The 21910-nt window shown below is 31.4% G+C and overlaps 1 protein-coding gene across 7 annotated transcripts in view; it reads left to right on the top strand.

The window, feature by feature from the left end:
- Window positions 1–21910, top strand: part of LOC115885466 (gastrula zinc finger protein XlCGF26.1-like) — a 47261-nt gene that overhangs the window by 19687 nt on the left and 5664 nt on the right. For 5 of the 7 annotated variants that reach the window (XM_030904383.1, XM_030904386.1, XM_030904380.1 and 2 more), the window contains 3 exons: window positions 7596–7796; window positions 16219–16419; window positions 17261–17461. In XM_030904383.1, the coding sequence (XP_030760243.1) occupies window positions 7596–7796; window positions 16219–16419; window positions 17261–17461 (603 nt within the window). The remainder of the gene's footprint in view (window positions 1–7595; window positions 7797–16218; window positions 16420–17260; window positions 17462–21910) is intronic. The other 2 variants (XM_030904385.1, XM_030904384.1) reach the window with 2 other exon arrangements.

Consider the following 21910-nt stretch of genomic DNA (forward strand, 5'->3'; position numbering starts at 1 on the left):
TGTCTGTTGCAAACTCATCACTTGGGTTTTGAATAACTCTTTGCATCAAAATACTAAAATGGTTAGCGGTTAGCTCACCTATTCTCAAAGAATTTAATATTTCAATAAAAGTATGGTCCACTTCTGCAACTCCCAGTGGACGATATGCCAAGAACGTACAACTTTGACAAACATGTCAATGTAGTATTGAGCAATAAGAAGGATTGGAAGAGCGAAACGCTTGCCCAGCAGTTAAAAGACCATACCATAACTTGGTATACTGATGCTTCCAAAACCAATACGGGAACAGGGATCGGAGTGTTTGGGCCGAGAGCTAATTACTCCGAACCAATGGGCACTTACCCTAGTATCCTACAGGCAGAAATCTACGCTATCGAGAGATGCGTACAACTTATCTTAGATAGGAACTATCGGAAACAAGAAATAGCCATCTTATCTGATAGTCAAGCAGCGTTAAAGGCGATCAACTCAGTATCAATCGATTTGAAATTGGTCAAAGAATGCATAGAGAAGCTGAATAAATTAGGCAAAGAAAACAAAGTCCTCCTACACTGGGTGCCTGCTCACCAAGGGATAGAAGGCAATGAAAAAGCAAATAATCTAGCTAGGAAAGGAGCGAACACTCCACTAACTGGACCAGAACCGTTCTGCTTTCCAGTGGTAACCAACTCAAGGCGGAACTCAAGAATCTTGGAAGATTCCATCCGCAACCTGGAATGGAAATCTTGCAATGGTCGAAGACACTCGAAGAAGTTTCTGAGGGCTTATGATCAAGAAAAATCACAGATCTTTCTGAGTAAGAACAATCTTCGGATTGTCACGGGGTTTTTAACAGGACACTGTCTCCTCAATGGACACCTCAGTAGATTGAAACTAAGAAGAAACGGCGAATGCAGATTCTGTGGGAAAGATGGGGAAACACCAGTACACCTCATCACTGAGTGCGCCGAGACGACAACCATTCGTGCCATGAATTTTGGTACGACTGATATTGGAGATGGAGAACTACCCTCTATAAAACCGTCCCAGATACTGGCTTTTGTCAAAGCCCTGGGACTGTATGATGAGTTATGATTCAAGAAAGGGGGACACAATGGATCTGTAAGGTCGAAGTGATTAACCCCCCTCCCACTCATTCTAAATTCTAAAAAAATTCTAATGGTCCCCTTGCTGACGCATATTTTCCGTCAGCTCACAGAGCGTGAACAAACGCCATAGATGTGTGGCTGGTTGGAGATGATCGGGCTGTTTGAAAACAGGAGCTCCGGAGCGTTTGATTGGAGGCAGTTGTAACAGATCTCCAAAAAGTAAAACGTTTATGCCTCCAAAAAACTCGTCTTCATGATTTTTAAGTTGTCTTAATCGGGCGTCAATCATACACAGCATTTGATAAGATACCATTGAAATTTCGTCCATGTTGTTCCCACGAGTAATGGACATTTTAACGGTCGACCCCCCAGAGGTCCAGTAGAGGGGCAAAGCTATAATATACAACAAGAGGCGCCCAATCTTGAGGGGAAAACGCTTGCGACATTACATTTTTAGCCACCCTAATGCCATACAGTCCTCAGGACGTTTTAACCTATTCCCTTAACTTGGGTGGTAAAGCTACCGCTAACTACGTAGGTACATCTAATCACCTATTTTTTTTTTATCTGTCCTAACGTCACACAATCTTGGACACAACTGTTCTGGACACGACTACTCATGCCCTCACCTAATACGCCATTTTGTAACGACGTCCATCTTGTACTAGTGTAGCCCTTTCATTTGATACCCATATTGAGGGGGTTGTGGAAAAATATGAAATCCGCCATTTTGTATCGGCGGCCATCTTAGATTTACAATGTTATGGTGGGTTCATACAGCCAAATAAAATAAAATAAGAATAAAATAAAATAAGAAAGTTGGTTATATGGGATACCGTACATGCGTTCATACAGCCAAATAAAATAACAAATAAAATAAGAAGTCTTTATCTTTTAACTTCTTGTTTTATTTTATGTGTTATTTTATTTTAAACGGCTTTGCGGACGCTTAATTCTAACCTACAAATATTTTCAGTTTGGATTTAATTTATTTTATAATTTCACATAAGTAAAATATATAATATAGTAGGCAACGAACAAATAAATATACTATAAATAGTAAAATTACTATAAACAATCGTAAAAGTTAACTTTTATCCAGCCTCATCGTACTGCGCATGAGCAAATATAGATTTCTTATTTTATTTTATTTGACTGTATGAACGCACACAAATAAGAATTCCTTATTTCTTATTTTATTTTATTCTTATTTTATTTTATTTGGCTGTATGAACCCACCATTATTTATATTACTATATTGTATTGTCATCGGAACTAAAGGTGTGTACCAAATTTCAGATCAATCTGACAACAGGAAGGTACTTAAATTTCAATTTCTAATTTTGACCCAAATAAACAAACAAAAATAAATAAATACCGTACGGGTCGAGCTAAATAAAACCGTTTAATTAATAAATCAAATATAAATTTGTTTGTTGTTAGTTTTAGAATATCTGTTTATTTTTTTGAATTTCCGTTTATTTTTTAGAATTCCTGTTTATTTTTTAGAAGTTCTGTTTTTTTTTTAGAATTTCTGTATATTTTTCGCCGACCATACCAACAGGTATGGTAGGCTATTAAGATCGGAAAAAAAAGTTTTTTTAATTTCACTCAAAATGAGTTATTTGGGTCATAATTGACCTAAATACGAAATATTTTCATGGTGTCTGTCTGTCTGTCCGTCTGTAACACGATAACTGAAAAACCGCTAAACCGATTTTAACCAAATTTGGCACAAAAATACTGTGGCACCCGAGAATCTGGCTATTCGATTTTGGTGGGGGGTGGGGGGTTGGTAAGGTTAAGATTAGGAATAATATTTGCAACAAAATTTGTAATAACATAAAAATCAGTCAAAGTCGCAGTTCTTCAGATATTCCGTGTCTCCGTAGTCCGTTTTTGAGAAAATCCGTGTGGAGAACTCCAAACTCCCCCCATCGGACGCGACCCCAGGTGGCGGATAGGGGAAATAACCGCGGACCAAAATTGGAAAAATTCCTTTACTTTGAAACTAAAAGAACTGCCTACCAACTGTTTATTGACATATTTTAGTATGGGCGGTTATATGTGCCTCCCGGCGCCAATTTTTATATATATTTTTGTTTTAATTTTGTTCCTCTTATGTACAGGGTGGGACAAATTCGACGCTTTTAAAGGGAAACACACTTTTCTATAGGAGATAGACGAAAACTAATATCGGTGGCTGGAGCTCAATTTTCATCAAAAACATGATGGTGAAAACCGCACATCAATATCTGTTACCGTTTCGGAGTTACGGCAAAGAGTAGATAAGACAAGAGACGACAGTTCGCGCGGTACCTTTCATGTTTGAGTGGTGGGGAGAGTGACCTCGTCTCGCTTGTCCCTTTAAATTTTCGTAATTTTTTCGCGGGAAATTTAAAATAGACTATTATTAAAACTTGCCTGTATAGCTTATAAATAGTTACTGTATGGGTAAAGAAATAAATAGAAACGAAAAAAAAATGAGTTTTCTAAATATTATATAAAATACATTATAATTAGAAACATGTTTGTCGGGGAATAAAGATAATAAAAGTAATATTTTGTATATCGTTGGTAAACAAGATAAAGTGACCAAGTCGATTTGTAAAAAATGTTTTATTTACTTGTATTTTTTTTACATATGGACTTGAACAAGTGTAATATCACAATGTGGAGTTTATGTACAAAAAAATAGAGTTGCTCAATTTTTTTGTAAACATATATTACAAGCTTCTAACCATGTCTTTGATCTATGGATTACATTTAGTTTAATAACATAATTATATAGTATATTTCTATAAAAATACTTTTCAGGATCCTTTGGAAAAGAGTGAAATATTATGTTTGTCGAAAAATAAGACCTATTTTTGCAGTCTTTATAAGCACACACATTGCCACCATCTCGTCTTTTCCTGCTCTACTCGTGTCCTGTTCAGTATTCATATTTAACAATAATTACAAATTGGTACGCAACAAAAACGATACTAAAATTAAACCTTAAAAACTCTCAAAACGATAATATATCGAAAAACTCTTAAAACACACTTTAAAAAGGCAGAAATGCAAGAAAACAACTAATCAGATTTGTTTATGTTTAAGCCTGTTTAGCAAAGCTGATTAGCGTCCTAAAATCATAGGTTAGATTAAATAAAATACGCCGTTGTCAGATTTTGAGATTTTATCTGTTTATCTTTGAAATCGATCAACTTAGTCATTCTGTTTCTTTGATATTATCAGTACATTGCGAAAAAAGAACCTAAACCAACCTAAACTAAAAATTTACATATCCGTATTAACATACGTTACTTATATCCTTCTTATATTATTAATTTATTTTCAGAAAATCTTGTTTATTTTTCAAAGAAATATACTTGGCAACAGACAAAATGGGACTTGATGGGACCTTTAAATTTTAATATATCTGCGTCTCTCTCGCGAAATTCGACTTCTTTGTTCACTGTCGTCTCTTGTCTTATCTACTCTTTGGTTACGGCGTGTTTTTCAAAAATGTGCATTTTTAACAAATCGCTGTAACTTTTTTGCTATGGAAATTTTTTTATTTCTATGAAGACATTTTCAAAGCACCTTTTTACGTAGAATTTAACGGTTTAAGTATGTTTTTTTTTAAATTAATAATTTAAGAGTTATCAACAGAAAAATTGATTTTTTATTTGGGACACCCTATATATTTTTAATTAACTGAAGAAAATTTAAAATTACCTTTCCAAAAATATAGCACACTTGATATTTTGTTATACCTAATCCCCTTCGAAATACAGAATTTTTAAAAGCTCGTCACTTTTTACTACTGTTTGACCAGCGGATCTGAAGCTACGGAAGGAATGCGAGAAAAAAAATCGATATTGCCACGTTTATCTATAAAATTGCAAAATTGCCAGACATGAACTATAAATTTAATATATTTTTATTATATATAATGTGTTCAGCATATATTCTGACGTATATTACTAAGGAATTTTAATGTAGTTCATATTATTCGATATGTTTTATTTAATAACTTATTTCTTTCATTCTGTATAACCTGCTTATTATGAAAGTTGAAGATTTTTCAACGATATCATTGGCAAACCGGCATCGCCGCACATGGCCGCCTTTTCATCGAACATGATTGGCGAGAGTACGTCACAGGATTTGTTACCACGCGGTTGCAATGGCTTTTACGCCTTTCCTATTCGCTTGCTTTATCCCCAACTTCACGGTCTCTTCTGAAAAGAGTAGGAATATTGAATACTATTGAAATATCCAGTGGCGGTGTCATTCTCTTGATCATTATTACTTTATTTCATTATTTTATACCGGTTATCCTAAACTTTATTCCTATATTTTTCGTATATTTGATAGTTGTGTTTTATTGTTTTGTTATCTTGTTATAATGTTTTTCGTTCGTAGTTTTTAATTATTAATATCAAGTTTGATCGTATATTTGTATTTTAAAATGAATAAATTTGTTAAGGGTAAGACGCTACATAGTCAGACAAGAGAAATAATAGCTAATTTATATAGGTAAGTAGAATAATAATAATATAATTAGAATATTAAAATTAAATATTGGCTAAAATAAAAAGCACACATTTTACCTAAATATTTTAGCTAACTAAAATAAATATAAATAAACGTGGATGAAATCTCATTTGGTTTATTTCCTTGTGTTCATAATAGGGTTTGCGACGAAGAAGCTACAGAGAGTTCGCTTAAGTTGCCGCTTAAACGAAAACTTGAGCGGATATTTCTTTATACCGGAGTTAGCGTATCGGCTATAAAAAAAATTCACACAGAAGATAAAAAAAGGCTGGAAACTAACCCCGATAAAATGATATCCAGCCCTGGAAAGAAACGACCACGTGAGACTGCTGTTGAAACGCTCGACGACTTTTTCCAAGTGGTCAGGAATTTGATAAATAGATTTTATCTCGAATTCAAACTCGTCCCCACAATTAGAAAGCTTTTGCAAAAATTGCAGGAAGAATCGAATTTTCCTTTGGCAGGGAAACGCTAAGGGGGTTATTAAAATGAAATGAATTTTTTTGGCGTAAATGTCAAAATAACAGATAAATATTAATGGAGCGGCACATTAAATTGCAGAGAGAGATATAAATATATACGGGAAATTCGAAAATACAGCCAAGTATTATCTATTTGGATAAAACATATGGGTCGACAATGACCTAACCTTTAAAAAGTGCTGGCGGAGCTATACCATATCTGGTGTAATAGGCAATATTGGATCTACTGGTGAGTAAAATTATGTTTTGTTTGCGCTTCCAAAGTTAACTATTTTCAAGATTTTTTTTGCTGGAAATAGTTATATCTAAAATTTTGTATTATAGAAAAAAATATAGTTAGTACAGATATATAAATAAATATACCTTAAGATTCAGTCTTGATCATCTGCTGATGGCAGATATGGTTAGCGAAACGTGCGTCCAGTGTAAAAGTAAAAGTGTTTTGGTGTATTGTGCTGATTTAGTGTTTTATTTTGCTGTGTAACACCAAAGGTTCCAACCCCCAGCTGTAATTATTTTTTCTATTATATTAACAACACATAATAATAAAATTATTCAAAATATTTAAGGGAGCTTTAATAAAAGCTTTTAGTGTGTTTATCGGCTAACTCAACAGTAACAATTCAAACAGGATAAAGTTTTTTGAAAAAAAATTATTAATCAGAATTTCTATTTATGATACACATTATTTTCATAAAACACCGTACGCCCATGCCTATTTTATGAATGAAATTGTGCGTGTTTTGTTTACAACTGCGTTCCCCTACCGATACCCCGTAGCTACAGATCCGTTGGTCACACTATACGTGCCTTGCCTCCCGGCACCAATTTTTATATATATTTTTGTTTTAATTTTGTTCCTCTTATGTACTAAGCAACAATAATTAAGTTGAAATAAAAATATTTGATTGAGCTCTTGTTTTTACTTGATACTAAACGCAGTTTTACATAAAAAATAAATATCAAATCTTGATATATATATCGGATATATATCAGATATATATCGGATATATATCCGATATTTGATATTTATATAAATATCATGATATTTGCCAACCCTGCTAAGAATTAGAAAAAAAATCATCATTAATTAATTTTGAATTTTACTATAAAAATAAAATTGAAAAAACAGTTTTTTTTTGAAAATCTCGAAAACCGTTTCAGTTAAAGAGCTAAAAATTTATGTGAATTATTTTGATTCGACACCAAATCGACCCCCAAAGTGCCAGTCAAAAAGCCGCGGGGGCAGATTTCCTATATTAATCTGGCTATACCCTTTGACTTTGGAGTTAGTTTTTGTTCTAAAATATATTAAAAATAACATAATAAAATTTACGCTGTTGTCATCGGGTATTTGTTAAATTTGACATTTAAAAAATATATGGCTAAAAAAGTGGGTTTATAGGGGCGAATTTTGAAACACTTGATATGAAAAATAGTTTGTAGGGTTTCAAGTAATATTTAAATATTCTTTTATTAGACCGAAAGAAGCTGAGCAAATGGTCTTTAGATGTGCCATATGTGGCTTTCGAACGCTACGTAGTACAAGTCTTCGCAGTCACAAGAAAATTCACATGGCACCGGAAGAACGACAGTTGTTTGCATGTACGCACTGTGATAAGACATATAAATCAGGCCATTTCTTACGACGTCACTTTGAGGAGAATCATGTTGATGGCAGGTAAATTTATTTTCGTGTAATCTTTGACTAAAAAGAGTAAGGAAGGAGCGTATCAAAAATCTTAGATCCACGACGATGGGACTCAAATATGGCCGACTTAAATTCCGGTTTATCAGTGCCGTTCTAATTTTATTTAAAAAGTGTAAAACTATGATGTAGGGTAGACGTGGGGTAGACTCAATGTATTTTTTTTATTTTACGTTGTGAATAAATGTTGGTAGTTATTAAAATTGTTATAAAATATAAAATCCTAATAAAAATACGAGGCATGTTTTTTAAGTAAGTACCGTTTTGGAATTTAAAAAAAACGTGCAAAGATATCGCAATAATTTTATTTTTACATGAAAGCCTGTACCTTAATCTACTTTTCTACATAATTTCCGTGAATATTGAGGCACTTGTCATAACGTGGCACCAGTTTTCAATACCCTCCTCATAAAATTCTGCCGCCTGACTGGTTAACCACTGTATCACAACTGTTTTGCCTTCGTTATCGTCTTGAAGACGCTGACCGCCAGGTGTTTCTTCAAGTGCAGGAATAAATGGTAGTCACTGGGTGCCAGATCAGGCTGTATGGAGGATGATCAGAGTTTCCCATTTAAAAGATTTGATGAGATCTTTGGTCCGATTAGCCACATGTGGACGGGCATTATCATGCAGCAAAACAATACCCTTACTCAACTTGCCACGTCTTTTGTTTTGGATTGCACGGCGCAGATTGTTCAATGTCTCACAATAAGATGCTGCCTTGATTGTCTCATTACGAGGCAGAAACTCCACTAGCAATACTCCTTTTCTGTCCCAAAAAACTGCACATGATTCTCCGGGCAGAAATTGTTTGCTTAAACTTCACTGTTTTGGGTGATGATGAATGTCGCCATTCCATGGACTGTTGTTTCGATTCTGGTGTTTCGTAGGCCACCCATGTTTCGTCACCAGTAACAATTTTGTCTAAAAAATCTTCACCTTCATTGTGGTACTGCTCAAGGAAAGTCAATGCACTGCCTAAACGTTGGGTTTTGTGCAAATCCATCAACATTTTCGGAACCCAACGTGAACACAATTTCCGGTAATTCAAGTTCTCGGTCACAATGCGATACAAAACACTACGAGAACATTGAGGAAAGTAGTCGCACAATGATGAAATTGTAAAGCGTCTGTTTTCTTTCACCTCTTTGTCCACTTTCTGCACCGAATCTTCATTAACGACCGAAGGACGCCCACTCCGTTCTTCATCATGCACATTTGTGCGGCCATCTTTAAATGCTCTCACCCTTTTCCTTACCATTCCATCACTCATAATGGTTTGTCCGTAAACTTCACAGATCTCACGATGAATATCGATCGGTTTTACGCCTTTAGCACTAAGAAATCGTATGACAGCCCGTACTTCACAATCGGCGGGGCTCACGATTGTCGGAGGCATCTTAAACACTCAATAAACAACGTATACAATGAAGAATCAGACTGTACTGGCGTCTGTGCATAGACAAGAGATGTAGGTAACCAGCGCGCATGCGCGGAACGCCGACCGTAGCGCTGCGGCGGCGGAATCGCAAAACGGTACTTACTTAAAAAACATGTCTCGTAGTTAAGTTATAATAATTATTCATAACCATAAACATCCGATACGCTACTGAAGCAGGTAAGTCAAATTGTTTTGACATCTAATCTTTGACAAGTAGTAAATAAAAGCAAAAATGCATGAAAAAATATATAATTAGTTAATTTAAGTGAATTTCGTAAATGATCGGTTTACTACATGTATGTATATTATATAGTCACTTACTAGCGAAAAGTTGTTCCATTATTTCACTCGATTTTTGCTGAGATCTACCGCACGCTACACAACCAACTATTTTAGAGTCTTTTTTTTCGATAAATCGCGATAGTGTCACTGTTAATTTAAGTTCTGCCACAATTTCCATCTAGATTTACTACCTTTATACAACTATCAGTAGTAGAATAAATAATAAATAACATAAATTAAGCTCCGTAAAGACTGACAAATCCACAACATTTCAAATTAAATTCAAATGTGTCAAATGAATCGTCAAATAGAAATGTCAAGGATCCCCACCCTAAATCACTATGGAAACTGTCGCAAACATATCAAAGACTTCCATTTATCGTCCGCGCGCCAAATTTGAACATTAATTTTAAAAATTTAATTTGTAAAATGCTTATATTTGAACAATAAATCGAATGTTTACTGTCACAAAAATTAAATTGTATAAAAAATACATTTACCCACTCCCAACAAATATCAATATTCTTAGGAAATCTAACCAGAAAGTATGCATGTGGCTTAATATAAATAAAAGAACAACTGAATAATTTACTTGCCTATGAAAAGATAATTCGGGGACCTTTATATTAGAACTTTCACACACAACACTTTCGAGTCATTTTTACGAGTATTTAGAAAATCCAACGAAAAAAATTAGAAATACAATTGCACAAACTTCAAATTAATTTCTCACTGAACACACTTGCATTCTTGGCTATATAAAGCGGTCGATAAAAGAGTAATTAATACAATTTTTAAATTAAAAAACGCAAAAAACAAGCACAAAATATCCCCCTTTAGAACTTCGTCTGTCATGTTAAGAAATGAAAGTAAATAATAAAGCGCCTCTCGTGTTTTTAATATCTCAAAAAATTTCATTTTTTGAATGCCTGTAAAGTAATATATTATATTTTAAATTTACATTTTTTAGACTGTAACAATTATATCACACAAGGAATACAAGCTTATTACTAACAATTTTGTCAAATAAAGGATTACAAGCTTGTTTTCTAACATTTTAATTATAAAATTTCAGTATATGTAAATTTGTCGTAGGTATGAAAAAAGTAAAATATAAAATGTACAAACGCTTACTTACATTGCAATAAAACTTCCACTTTTAGTTCTGCAATCCAAACGCAATATTTCTATTTCACGAATAAAAATATCCGACAACACTAAAATCACTGAAACTTTTTGCACTTTTTGTTTTGGACCTGCATATCAACATTACGCTGTACTATTATGTTTTTGTTTTTGAAATAATATAAAATATCTAATTATAACTTGTAAATTTTAATATTTTAACATGATTTTAACTATTTCTGACAATAACTAACTTCATAGATAAACGAAACAAGTTTAGATTGGAAAGTGCCCATAAGGACAATGTAAACACTATTTGGCGCTATTCTAGCAACGGTCGCGACCATAACAAACTGAAAATTTCGGACGCGTCAACGCTGTACCGGAAATATCGGTAACATATTGTTTATTCAAATTTATTACCGCGCTTGTTTAACTGGCCTTAAATAAAAGAGTATGAAATACCTATGAAACATTGGAAACCGACGTTATGCCACGATCCACGATGGTTTTTGTAGTAGAGCAGTTCACAGCAAGCTTGTTTAATTAAAAGCGTTTATTAAAATTAAATAAATTTATTTCCATCGGTAAATAAACAATAATTTCTGGACATAACAAGATATAAAACATTACTTTAAATAAACGGAAACGTAAACACTTCCTCTTATTAAAATAACAAAAGATTAGATTTTGAAAGATTATTATGGTAAACGAAATAAAAGCATTATTCTTCAAAATACAAAAAAATTATTATGTTTGCCGTTGTATTAGCGACCGGAACAATAAGCGCCAGATTGCGTACAACGGTTTCGATATAAAACAAAAACATAAACCTAAAATTTTCACAAGGCTTTCCAAAAATATTAACATTGTTGCATTCTATCCATAAAATATAAAGCACTTATTCTAAATCAAAAAGATTAAAAACTTATAATTCTTATAATTTCTATTTTATTATACAAGGACCTTCGTTTTGTCTAGGTTAGCGATGTAATCACAATAATTATAATCACAGTAATTATTATGTTCTTCATAAATGTAAAATGTAAAGCATACAAAGTGTTCTTATTTTGTACGATAATAAAATAATAGTAATAAGCAAAAAGACTAAAATAGTATATTCAACAGTTCGTTCAGTTATGCTTCAATCTTTGGCGGTTTTCGTTTTATTTAGCAGGCAGGTTTGACGAGTGCGACTTTTCGCGATGATTTGAACTCAACTGGCCAACGCTATATAATAATTCGACTTCCTCAATCTTTGAAAAGTCTTGCTTTTTGTTGAGACCTGTCTATGGTCGCGAAAAACAAATTAAATTAGATGAAATCATTTCTGATCGTGTTAATATAAAACGCAGCGTCTTTAATCACGGAATTATATCGCCAAATATTGTTTAACTGCTCAGCATTTATTATTTATTTTTTCAGTACCATTTTATAAATCTATAACAGTGTGTTGCATATGTTTAACTTTATTTTTATGGTACGCATGTCGGAAACCACCTATGAAACAATTAAACCGACGTTATGCTTAATTATCCACGATGGTTTTTGCAGTTCACAGTTCACACATCTTGAGGAAAAACTATTTTTAATGAACCGTCATTTCAATGCCACTTTTTCACCATTATTATTTATGGAGTAAATAAAACTTTTTAAATCAAAGATAGCAATTTTACTTTGAAACTGGACATATAAACACTTTTCGAATTTTAAATAATGAGAGCGGTAATATATTTTAAATTAGATTATTATGCAACTTTATACTAAGAAATCATTTATACATTCACAAAATGTAAATTATTTCTGTTTTGTATAGTTTTCTTAGCAATGAATATTGAATTAAAATTGCGTATAACGGTCGCGACCCAAAATAATTTCGCGACCTAAATGATTACGGGCTCGCAATTTAAACTTGCCATTTATCCATGACCGGTGGCGCTTTCTAGTAAATGTAGGCAACTTATAATACATTTCTATTTTATTATACAAAGGGCGCTCTGGTAGTCGGAGGAAGAAGCGTCGTTGGAAGAGAGGGGTGCGGGGAAGGGGGTTGTTTTAGTAAATTTAAAATAAATTTAGACATACATAAGAAATTTCAAAGTAGTTATTTTATTTTACAAAGAAATAAGTTGGTACAACTGGAACGCATAGCAGATATATTTAAAAATTTGATTGACAAGATGACAAGTGATTACTTCAAAATATATTAAAAACTGTATAAAACTGATTAAATGCATATTGAGTTATTTTATTTAATAAAACGGTATGTTAAAACATATATTAAACAAGAACAAGACATAGTATATACCAAAAATTAAAAAGAGTTATAATTTAATCTTTCAAGCTTTTCAGCAAATAGCAGGCAGTTTACATAATTTTATCCTATCAATATAACTTAAACACAAATATAATTTTGGTGTAATATTCCACAGTTTAAATAAAACAAGATATAAATAAAAAAACAAATTAAATTAGATGTAATAACCCATATGCTGATCAATATAAAATACGCGTCCTTTAATTCCCTTACATGCACCGTAAAAATTAAATATTGCTCAGCAAGTAGCATTTATTAGCAGTACTAATTTAAAAAATCTATAACTGTAAGTAGATATGTTTAATTTACTTACCATTGTATCCTTCGGAAACCAGGTTGTACAACAATTAAACTCCATGATAAAAAATGAAAATTAAAGAGTCTATACAAATACAAACTTTATCGATGGCAACTTCATTGGTGTATAAGACTTCTCTGCCCAGAGTCAAGTGAGTATTAAATCCACCAAACTGTGCCTCTTGGGTCTACAGTTAATTTTAAAAAAACATTTTCCTAAACTTGACTGCAAAAGCACAAAACTCTGAAGGAATTTAATACGCACAATAATTCGACAAATCAAACGGTCTTGTCACAACAAAAGCGTCCACGAAATCAGTTAAAATCAAATTTTATTATTGTGGATCCCATTGACATTTGAATTGTTAATAAAGACAGTTTTGTTGGATTTGCCACTGCATCTTGGAGGAAAAATAATTGAAAATTCCAAATTTCCACTTACATTTCAATGCGAAAATTCCTCTATGATAACCTTTTGTTATCAAGATGACATTTTAGAAGGTTAACTGACACAGTATGCCATAATATTTGAATTTTAAATATCGATGTAATATAATTTAAATTAATATAATGCAACTTTATACTAAGAAATCATTTATACATTCACAAAAATGTAAAAAAGTCTAATAATAAAACATTTGAAAACAATGAATATTGAATTAAAATTAAAAACAGTTAAGCGCGACCCCTTGTGTAAAAATATTTTTTCCCTGGATTTGTTCAGTAAGATTCCGAAATCGATGTGATCTGCGTACTTCAAACACTCCCCACCAACCTAACCTAAATGCAATGCATTAATACCCCCAAATAACTCAGGGCTAACCAATGCATTAACACCTCCAAATAACCCAGACTAACCAATGTACAAGCGTCCAAATAATGGGAGAATATCTAACTTTGGATTATGACATATGATTATGACAATATGATGACAATGAAAAGTTGGTTTCCATAACAATGTATAATTTCGTCCCATTGCTGCCAAAAGTCACTATAGTCTGTCCAACGAGAAGATCCTTGACAGTGATAGATGTGTCTGTCATTTTAATTTCAAAGTAGTTATTTTATTTTACAAACCTATAGTTGGTACACCTGGAACGCAGGCTAATATATTTAAAATAACACCTCCAAGATAACAAGTGATTACTTCAAAATATTGTGAAAAAAACTGTATAAAACTGAAAAAATGTAATTGAGTTATTTTATTTAAATAAACGGGCTGTGTTAATGCATAACAAACAACACTACATACCAAAAAAATAAAAAAAAAGAACTATTAAATTATACTTTCGTAGAACCTTATGAAACTACCGCAAATGATTATATTTATCAATTGCTTTTATGTACAAATACAAATTTGTAATATTCCACAGGAATAAATAAAACAACATAGGTAAATAAAACAAACTATTTTATTAATAATAACACCTACCTTTATACACAACAACTTTAATTCACTTAGAAAATCATATTATCTTAATTTTTTGAACCGTCACAGTTGACATTATTTTTCTGCAGGCCTATAGATGACATACCGATGATCGATTGATGTCGATATCGAACAGTCATAAAGTTTTTAGTATGTGTTTTAGTTGTGATCCTTATATTTTATTAATTTTTATGCTTACGAAAGAAGATTATACAAACTTTACGATTTTTGTGCTTAATTGGTGTAGAAGACTTTCACGTCTATATAAGGTAATAAAGTATTAATATGTGATAAACTTTTTGCTCTGGGTCTACAGTTAATTTTAACTCGATTTTTCCTCCCGTTGACTGTACCTAAAATACGTTTTTTGCCGCTTTTTAAAGATAAAACACATTCATCCAACAATTTTTATGCTTAAAAATATTCAGTTTAAGATAATCTTGCAAAAAAATCCCAAAAAAGTGTTAAATGCGTGGGGACCTATTGTTCACCAGAGCCTGCATCATCTTAAAAAAACGCAGGGTATTTAACAAAAGTTGACACAAAATTATAACCTATAATTTGGCAAGACTTTGACAAGCGTCAAAAATGACAAAAATCTAAAGGCGAGTTCATACGCATCGGCGTTCGTTTGTCGTTCATCGTTCCGTCAAACCAATAAAATTGAATTACGATCTGTCATTTTTTAAATAAACCAATAAAACTGGTTAAAAACAACAAGACACGACGTATGACGGATTTATATTTAAACCCATCCATAGATAACTTAAAAATTATTAGAAACTTTTTTTAGTAAAATGAATAGATTGGTATGGGACGTCATCTGTTTTTCTTCTGCCATCGTCTGTCGAAATCTTACCTGAGAAAAAAAACAGAGTATAACTTACTTTTTATTACTTCCGAGAAAAACGCGTGTAAAGATAAATTGCATTCCATAAAGATGTTATAGTTAGTAACTATTCGGTATTAAAATACAACATAAATAGCCAAAAATCGTTAATGGCTTTTTCAATCGATTCTCCGCTTCAAAATATAGTTAGCGATCGAATTTTCAGGTTATACGGAAAAATGTTAGTTAGTGACTTTTGGCAGCAATAGGACGATTTGAACTTTCTAAACCGTATAAAATTGTTCTTATTTCGGAAATACGTGCAACTTTTAATGCGCATGGGCGCAAAGTAAGGCCCTCGAGAAAGACAAACCTAATGAACGTTTGATAAGTGCAATAAAGAAGGTTTGATAATGGCATGTCGTGATGTTGGAGACGTATTTTTTAATGCTAAACTTATGGCGTTGATTTATCCACATGATCTAGGAATTATACTCCTTCAATCTTTTTCTTCAAAGGGGTAAATTATTATCAACATATGGACGATTCAGTTCTAAATTTTTGAACAAAAACATTTTGTTAATGATAATAAGTATAATAGGGTAACGTACGCGCGATATTATATGTATTTAAATATTCTTTTATTTTATTAATATTTAAATATTCTTTTATTAGATCGCAAGTAGTTGAGAAAAAAGTCTATAAATGTGCCATATGTTTCTTTGAAACGCTACATAAGGCAAGTCTTCGCGACCACAAGAACACCCATTTGGCACCGGAAGAGCGACAGTTGTTTGCATGTGCACACTGTGATAAGAAATATACATCAAAACAAAACTTACGTCATCACATTGAGGAGAATCATATTCATTCCAGGTAAATGTATTTGCGTGTAGCCTTCCTCACATCTACATATATAAAATGCTAATGTTTATCTGTGTCATATCTGAAGTAACGACTTGCTTTAGAAAGATAGCTACAGTCTCTCAAACGACAAGATCCTCGACAGTGATAGAGGTGTCTGTCATTTTAATTTCAAAGTAGTTTATTTTATTTTACAGATAAATAAGTTGGTACAACTGTAACGCATAGCAGGAAATTAATATACTGATAAGAGATTACTTCAAAATATTGTGAAAAAAAACTGTAACAATAAAATGTAATCGAGTTATTTTCTTTAAAAAAATGGTATGTGTTAATACAAAACAAATAAGAATAAAACACCACATACCAAAAAAATATAAAAAAGAACTATTTCTTACTTTCAATCTTCAAGAAACTTCCCGCGTTTATTATTATATTAAATACAAATTTGTAATATTCCACAGGAATAAATAAAACAACATAAATAAAACAAACTATTTTATTAATAATAACACTTACCAAATTTTACACCTTAGGGCTGAAACACACTGACGACCAGGTCGCACCGGCCAGGCCGCACCTACCTCTAAAACCATTAAATCAAATGAAACAGCGCACACTAACGTCCTGGCTAGTAGTGGGAACTATCGAATGAATACTATCGAAACATTCGATAGTTGCAATTCATTGGAATAATTCGATAGCTATAGTGATCGTAATTTCTAAACCATCTCTATCACCTACTTACAATGCGAGTCAACTATATTTATCTTTTTCTTAGTGGTTAAGCTACCACTACCATTTTAGAATTGTTTTCCGCAATTACAAGACAAATATTTAAAAATAATTTTAGGTCCAAGGCTGCGCGGAAAAATATCCATAAATGTTCCACTTGTGGCTACCAAACACCCTATTCAACACACTTGCAACGACACCAGAAAATTCACTTGGCCCCAGATGAACGACAGTTGTTCGCTTGTGCACACTGTGATAAGAAATATACGGAAAAACAAAGATTAAAAGTCCACTTTGACGTTGATCATATGGGTTCCAGGTAAATTTATTATTGTTACCCCCGGTATTTTCAGATATATTTTATTTGATGGATTGCAGAAAAAACGTGTATCTTCGCCTATAGATAGCAATATCGATTAGTTCTAAGCCTTTTATAAAAAGACTTAAATCTTTTTCAATTTCGGAATAAACATTTAAATCACAAATCAGTTTCAAAAAGACTTAAATTTTAAGTCTTATGTCAGCTTTCTAAAAATGACTTAAAATCAAATGACTTTAAGTCATTAAAATGATTTAAATCAAAAAAAGATTTAATGTTTTCTGTGAGCTTGCGGCTCTGCCGTATGGTTAAATTAATATCAATGTATGGATGATTCAGTTCTAAATTTTTTAACAAAAACATTTTGTTAATGATAATAATTATATAGTCTATAAAATGAATAACTTTGAATTTTGACCGTTATTTTTTACCAATATGGCAAATATAAAATCCCTCTGTCAAAAAAGTTACTGATATTCTTTAAATTGAGTACCTGAACGAATCAGATAGGTAACTCTTTTTACTTTCGTGAAATAGAAAAGGAAAATAATAAAACAAGTACAGTTCTTCCTCTTCTTGCAAAAATCAACCCGAAATGTCATAATTGCCAAAAGTAAAATGTCATCAGCGTTTGACATTTCTAAATATCAAACCAATGCCGTCTCTAATAGAACAGCCACGGAGCGAGATTTATGACGTCACGCTAATTAGATACTAAGGATTAATAAATATGTTGTAAAATACATGGAAAACATAATTATTCCTCGTATTTTTGGTTTGTATTTTAAAAATGATATAGTTTACATGAAATATATATAATATACAGTTAATAAATACAATATATATACCTCTTTATAGTAATAAATACTTTGGCAAATAAATTATAAACCATACAAATGCAGCAAATGTTTTACAATATACAAATAATGAATAGGTACGTAAGATAATGGGTAAAATGTAAAATATATTTTAAATTTTGGTGTTTGAAAATCGATCTAATTTAACAAAAAACATTCAATATCTACTAATAGTGATGTATTATTATTTGCATTCACAAAATTTATATGTATATTTTGCAAGTATCAATGTTCGAAAAATTATATTTGCAAATAATACAATATCATAGAAAAAAGGCGTCAGCGATGGCTATAAAATAAAGATCGCTGTCATTTTATATGTAAAATTATTCTAAAATTTTTGATTTTCTTGGGATTTAGGTTAGGATGGAGTACGATTTCAGCCATAGTCAATGTAGATAGTTAGTGTTAAGAATAATAATTTTAAAAAATAAACAAAATATTAAAAATAAACAAAAACAATAAATAATAATGAATTAATATTATTAAAAAAGTTATTAACTGTATATTATGTATATTTCATGTAAACTATATCAGTTTTAAAATACGAGGAAATTTTTTCCATGTATTCTACAACATATTTATTAATCTGTAGTATTTAACTAGCGTGACGTCATAAATCTCACTCCGGGGCTGTTCTATTAGAGACGGCATTGCGTCAGCATGGCCGCAAGTTGCTAACCTAATAAAATTAACACTACAAAAGCGCGCGGGAACTGTCAAATTCAAAGTTATTCGTTTCACAGACTATAGTAAGAAAACATTTGTTGAAAACTATTCGAATAAAAATTATCGAATAGACGCGTCATCTGCCTTGAAATATTGTATTCTAGTAATTCGGCAGCAAAAACCATTCATTTATAAAATTCATTTATTTATGAAATTCATTTATTCGTCAGGATCGATTATAATAAAATATTAACTGGATTTTAGTTGTCGCCCGGCGACGTAGCTTTCTTTCCGACAAACCCGACAGCGGTCGGTGGCAATGCTATGAAAGAAGGCGGCATCTTTGATTTTTTGCGGAGTAGATAAAAATAAGGACACATTATTTTTTTTATTGAGGTGCTAATATTTACACAAAAACTACATTATGAAAGGCGCTGTTGCCATATGTTGGTATGGCTTTATTTAGTTAGGTATAGTATGTCTATATATTTTGCATTTTTTTATTAATATTCTGTTGTTACACTGCAATAATACTTGTTATTTTGGATGTAGGAAAATTATTTTTAACGCTTTTAAGCAAAGACTGGTTTAATAAATAATAATAACAGTAATAATTTGTTATACCTATTAACGACAAAATTTAAAATCATTTAATATGAACATTTTTTTAAGTAGTGGCAAAATATAAACAACAAATTTGATGTCAAAATTATTTATATTAGATCCTATTTAAAAATAATATAGTCTCTCAATTTTTTGTGGCAACGTTGGTTTATTAAATAATAATAATTACAGAACTAATTTGTTATATTAACAACAAATTTTAAAATCATGAAATATAAACATTTATTAATTTTCTAAGCGTGCAGTGTAATGCAAGGAAAATATAAATAAAAATTAGAAATCAAAATTATTTATATTCGGTACTTTATATTACTATTTAATAATAATAATATTTACTTTTACTGGTATTTACTTACTAAAAAATAAATGAAATATTTCTTCGCAAAAAACTACATGTAAGAGAATTAGCATAAACAAAATACAAACATCGTTAACTTTTTTTTAAATTGGCACGTGTAAAACTTTTAATTTAATTTTCTCACCCCATAGTCTGAGTTCGATAACCATTTACTTAACCACATTAATTAATATAATTATTAAGTTCAACTAATTCATATTATTAAAACATCTAAAATACAAATATGTATTTTTAAAATTAATTGTAAGTTCATCTCATCTCTCTTAAAAATTGCTACTTCTCAAAATTTCCCATTAAAAAATAGACCATATACCATATAAAATTAAATAATTGAAAGATCGGGCTACGGAAAATCACACAAACTTTCGGAAAAATTTTGACCACCTGCACACGCACACAATCGTCAATTAAAAAAACTACTATTTTAGTATTTTAAATATTTTAATAAACGCAAAAATAGCACAGTATTTATAAGGCGAAGTTATAAAAATTTGGAAGAACTAATAATGCACTGACGCATACAAAAATCAAACGAATACTAAATTTCATTTATCAAAAGCATTCGATAGTCGTGGCTCAACGATAACCATTCAGTGGCACGGCGAGGTTGTCACGTATGCTCTAGTATACAAATGAATGAATGATTTTATTCGAATAAAACCATTCGATAGTTGAAATCATTCATTCAGTAACCATTCGATAGTCTAATTCATTCGATAGTTCCCATCGCTAGTCCTGGCCGTCCGTTGCTCGTTGCGACCAGAAGACTGCACGGAAATATTATTATTTTCTGCCGCTTGTTGCCGGTTTTCTTCCAAATTAATAATTTTCCAGATGAAATCCCTCAAATTCAACGCACAATATTTTATTTTCTATAAGATATAGTGTTTTAGTGTAGTTTTTGCACACGTGCTAGAGAGTATGCTAGAGAGTATATTATTGCATTTTTGGCTTCTTTTTTGATCACTTTACATAATCCTAAGATATTATTAAATATGTTTTGATAGTTTCCAAGATATTAATGGATAAGTAAAAAATATTTTTTTCCAGCCTTTTTTCAAAAAATTATTAAAAATACGAAAAATGCCCTGAAATCAAAACTGTATTAGGTATTTACTGTAGTGGGTTTGTACATACTTTGCTACAAATGTCGTTATCTTTAACTATATAGGGTGTTCAAAATTGTATGCCAAACTTTTTAAAATATGAAATAGTTTTTCTTCGTTTTTTTTAATGGAACGCCCTGTATATTATTTTTTATTAGAGGGAGAATTAAAAAAAAACACTTTTTGTATTTAAAGTAGCGATGGGAACTATCGAATGAATTAGACTATCGAATGGTTAATGAATGAATGATTTCAACTATCGAATGGTTTTATTCGAATAAAATCATTCATTCATTTGTATACTAAAGCATATGTGACAACCTCGCCGTGCGACTAAATGGTTATCGTTGAGCCACGACTATCGAATGGTTTTGATAAACGAAATTTAGTATTCGTTTGATTTTTGTATGCGTCAGTGCATTATTAGTTCTTCCAAATTCTTATAACTTCGCCGTATAAATACTGTGCTATTTTTGCGTTTATTAAAATAGTTAAAATACTAAAATAGTAGTTATTTTTTAATTTTATTTATTGACGATTGAGTGCATGTGCAGGTGGTCAAAATTTTTCCAAAAATTTGTGTGATTTTTCGTAGTCCGATCTTTCAATTATTTAATTTTATATGGTCTATTTTTTAATGGGAAATTTTGAGAAGTAGCATTTTTTAAGAGGGATGAGATGAACTTATAATTAATTTTAAAAATACATATTTGTATTTTAGATGTTTTAATAATATGAATTAGTTGAACTTAATAATCATATTTAAGTAATGTGGTTAAGTAAATGGGGTTATCGAACTCAAACTATGGGGTGAGAAAATTAAATTGAAAGTTTT

Source organism: Sitophilus oryzae, unplaced genomic scaffold (genome assembly GCF_002938485.1).
Source record: "Sitophilus oryzae breed Bouriz unplaced genomic scaffold, Soryzae_2.0 scaffold_385_pilon_pilon, whole genome shotgun sequence".
Classification (NCBI taxonomy): domain Eukaryota; kingdom Metazoa; phylum Arthropoda; class Insecta; order Coleoptera; family Curculionidae; genus Sitophilus; species Sitophilus oryzae.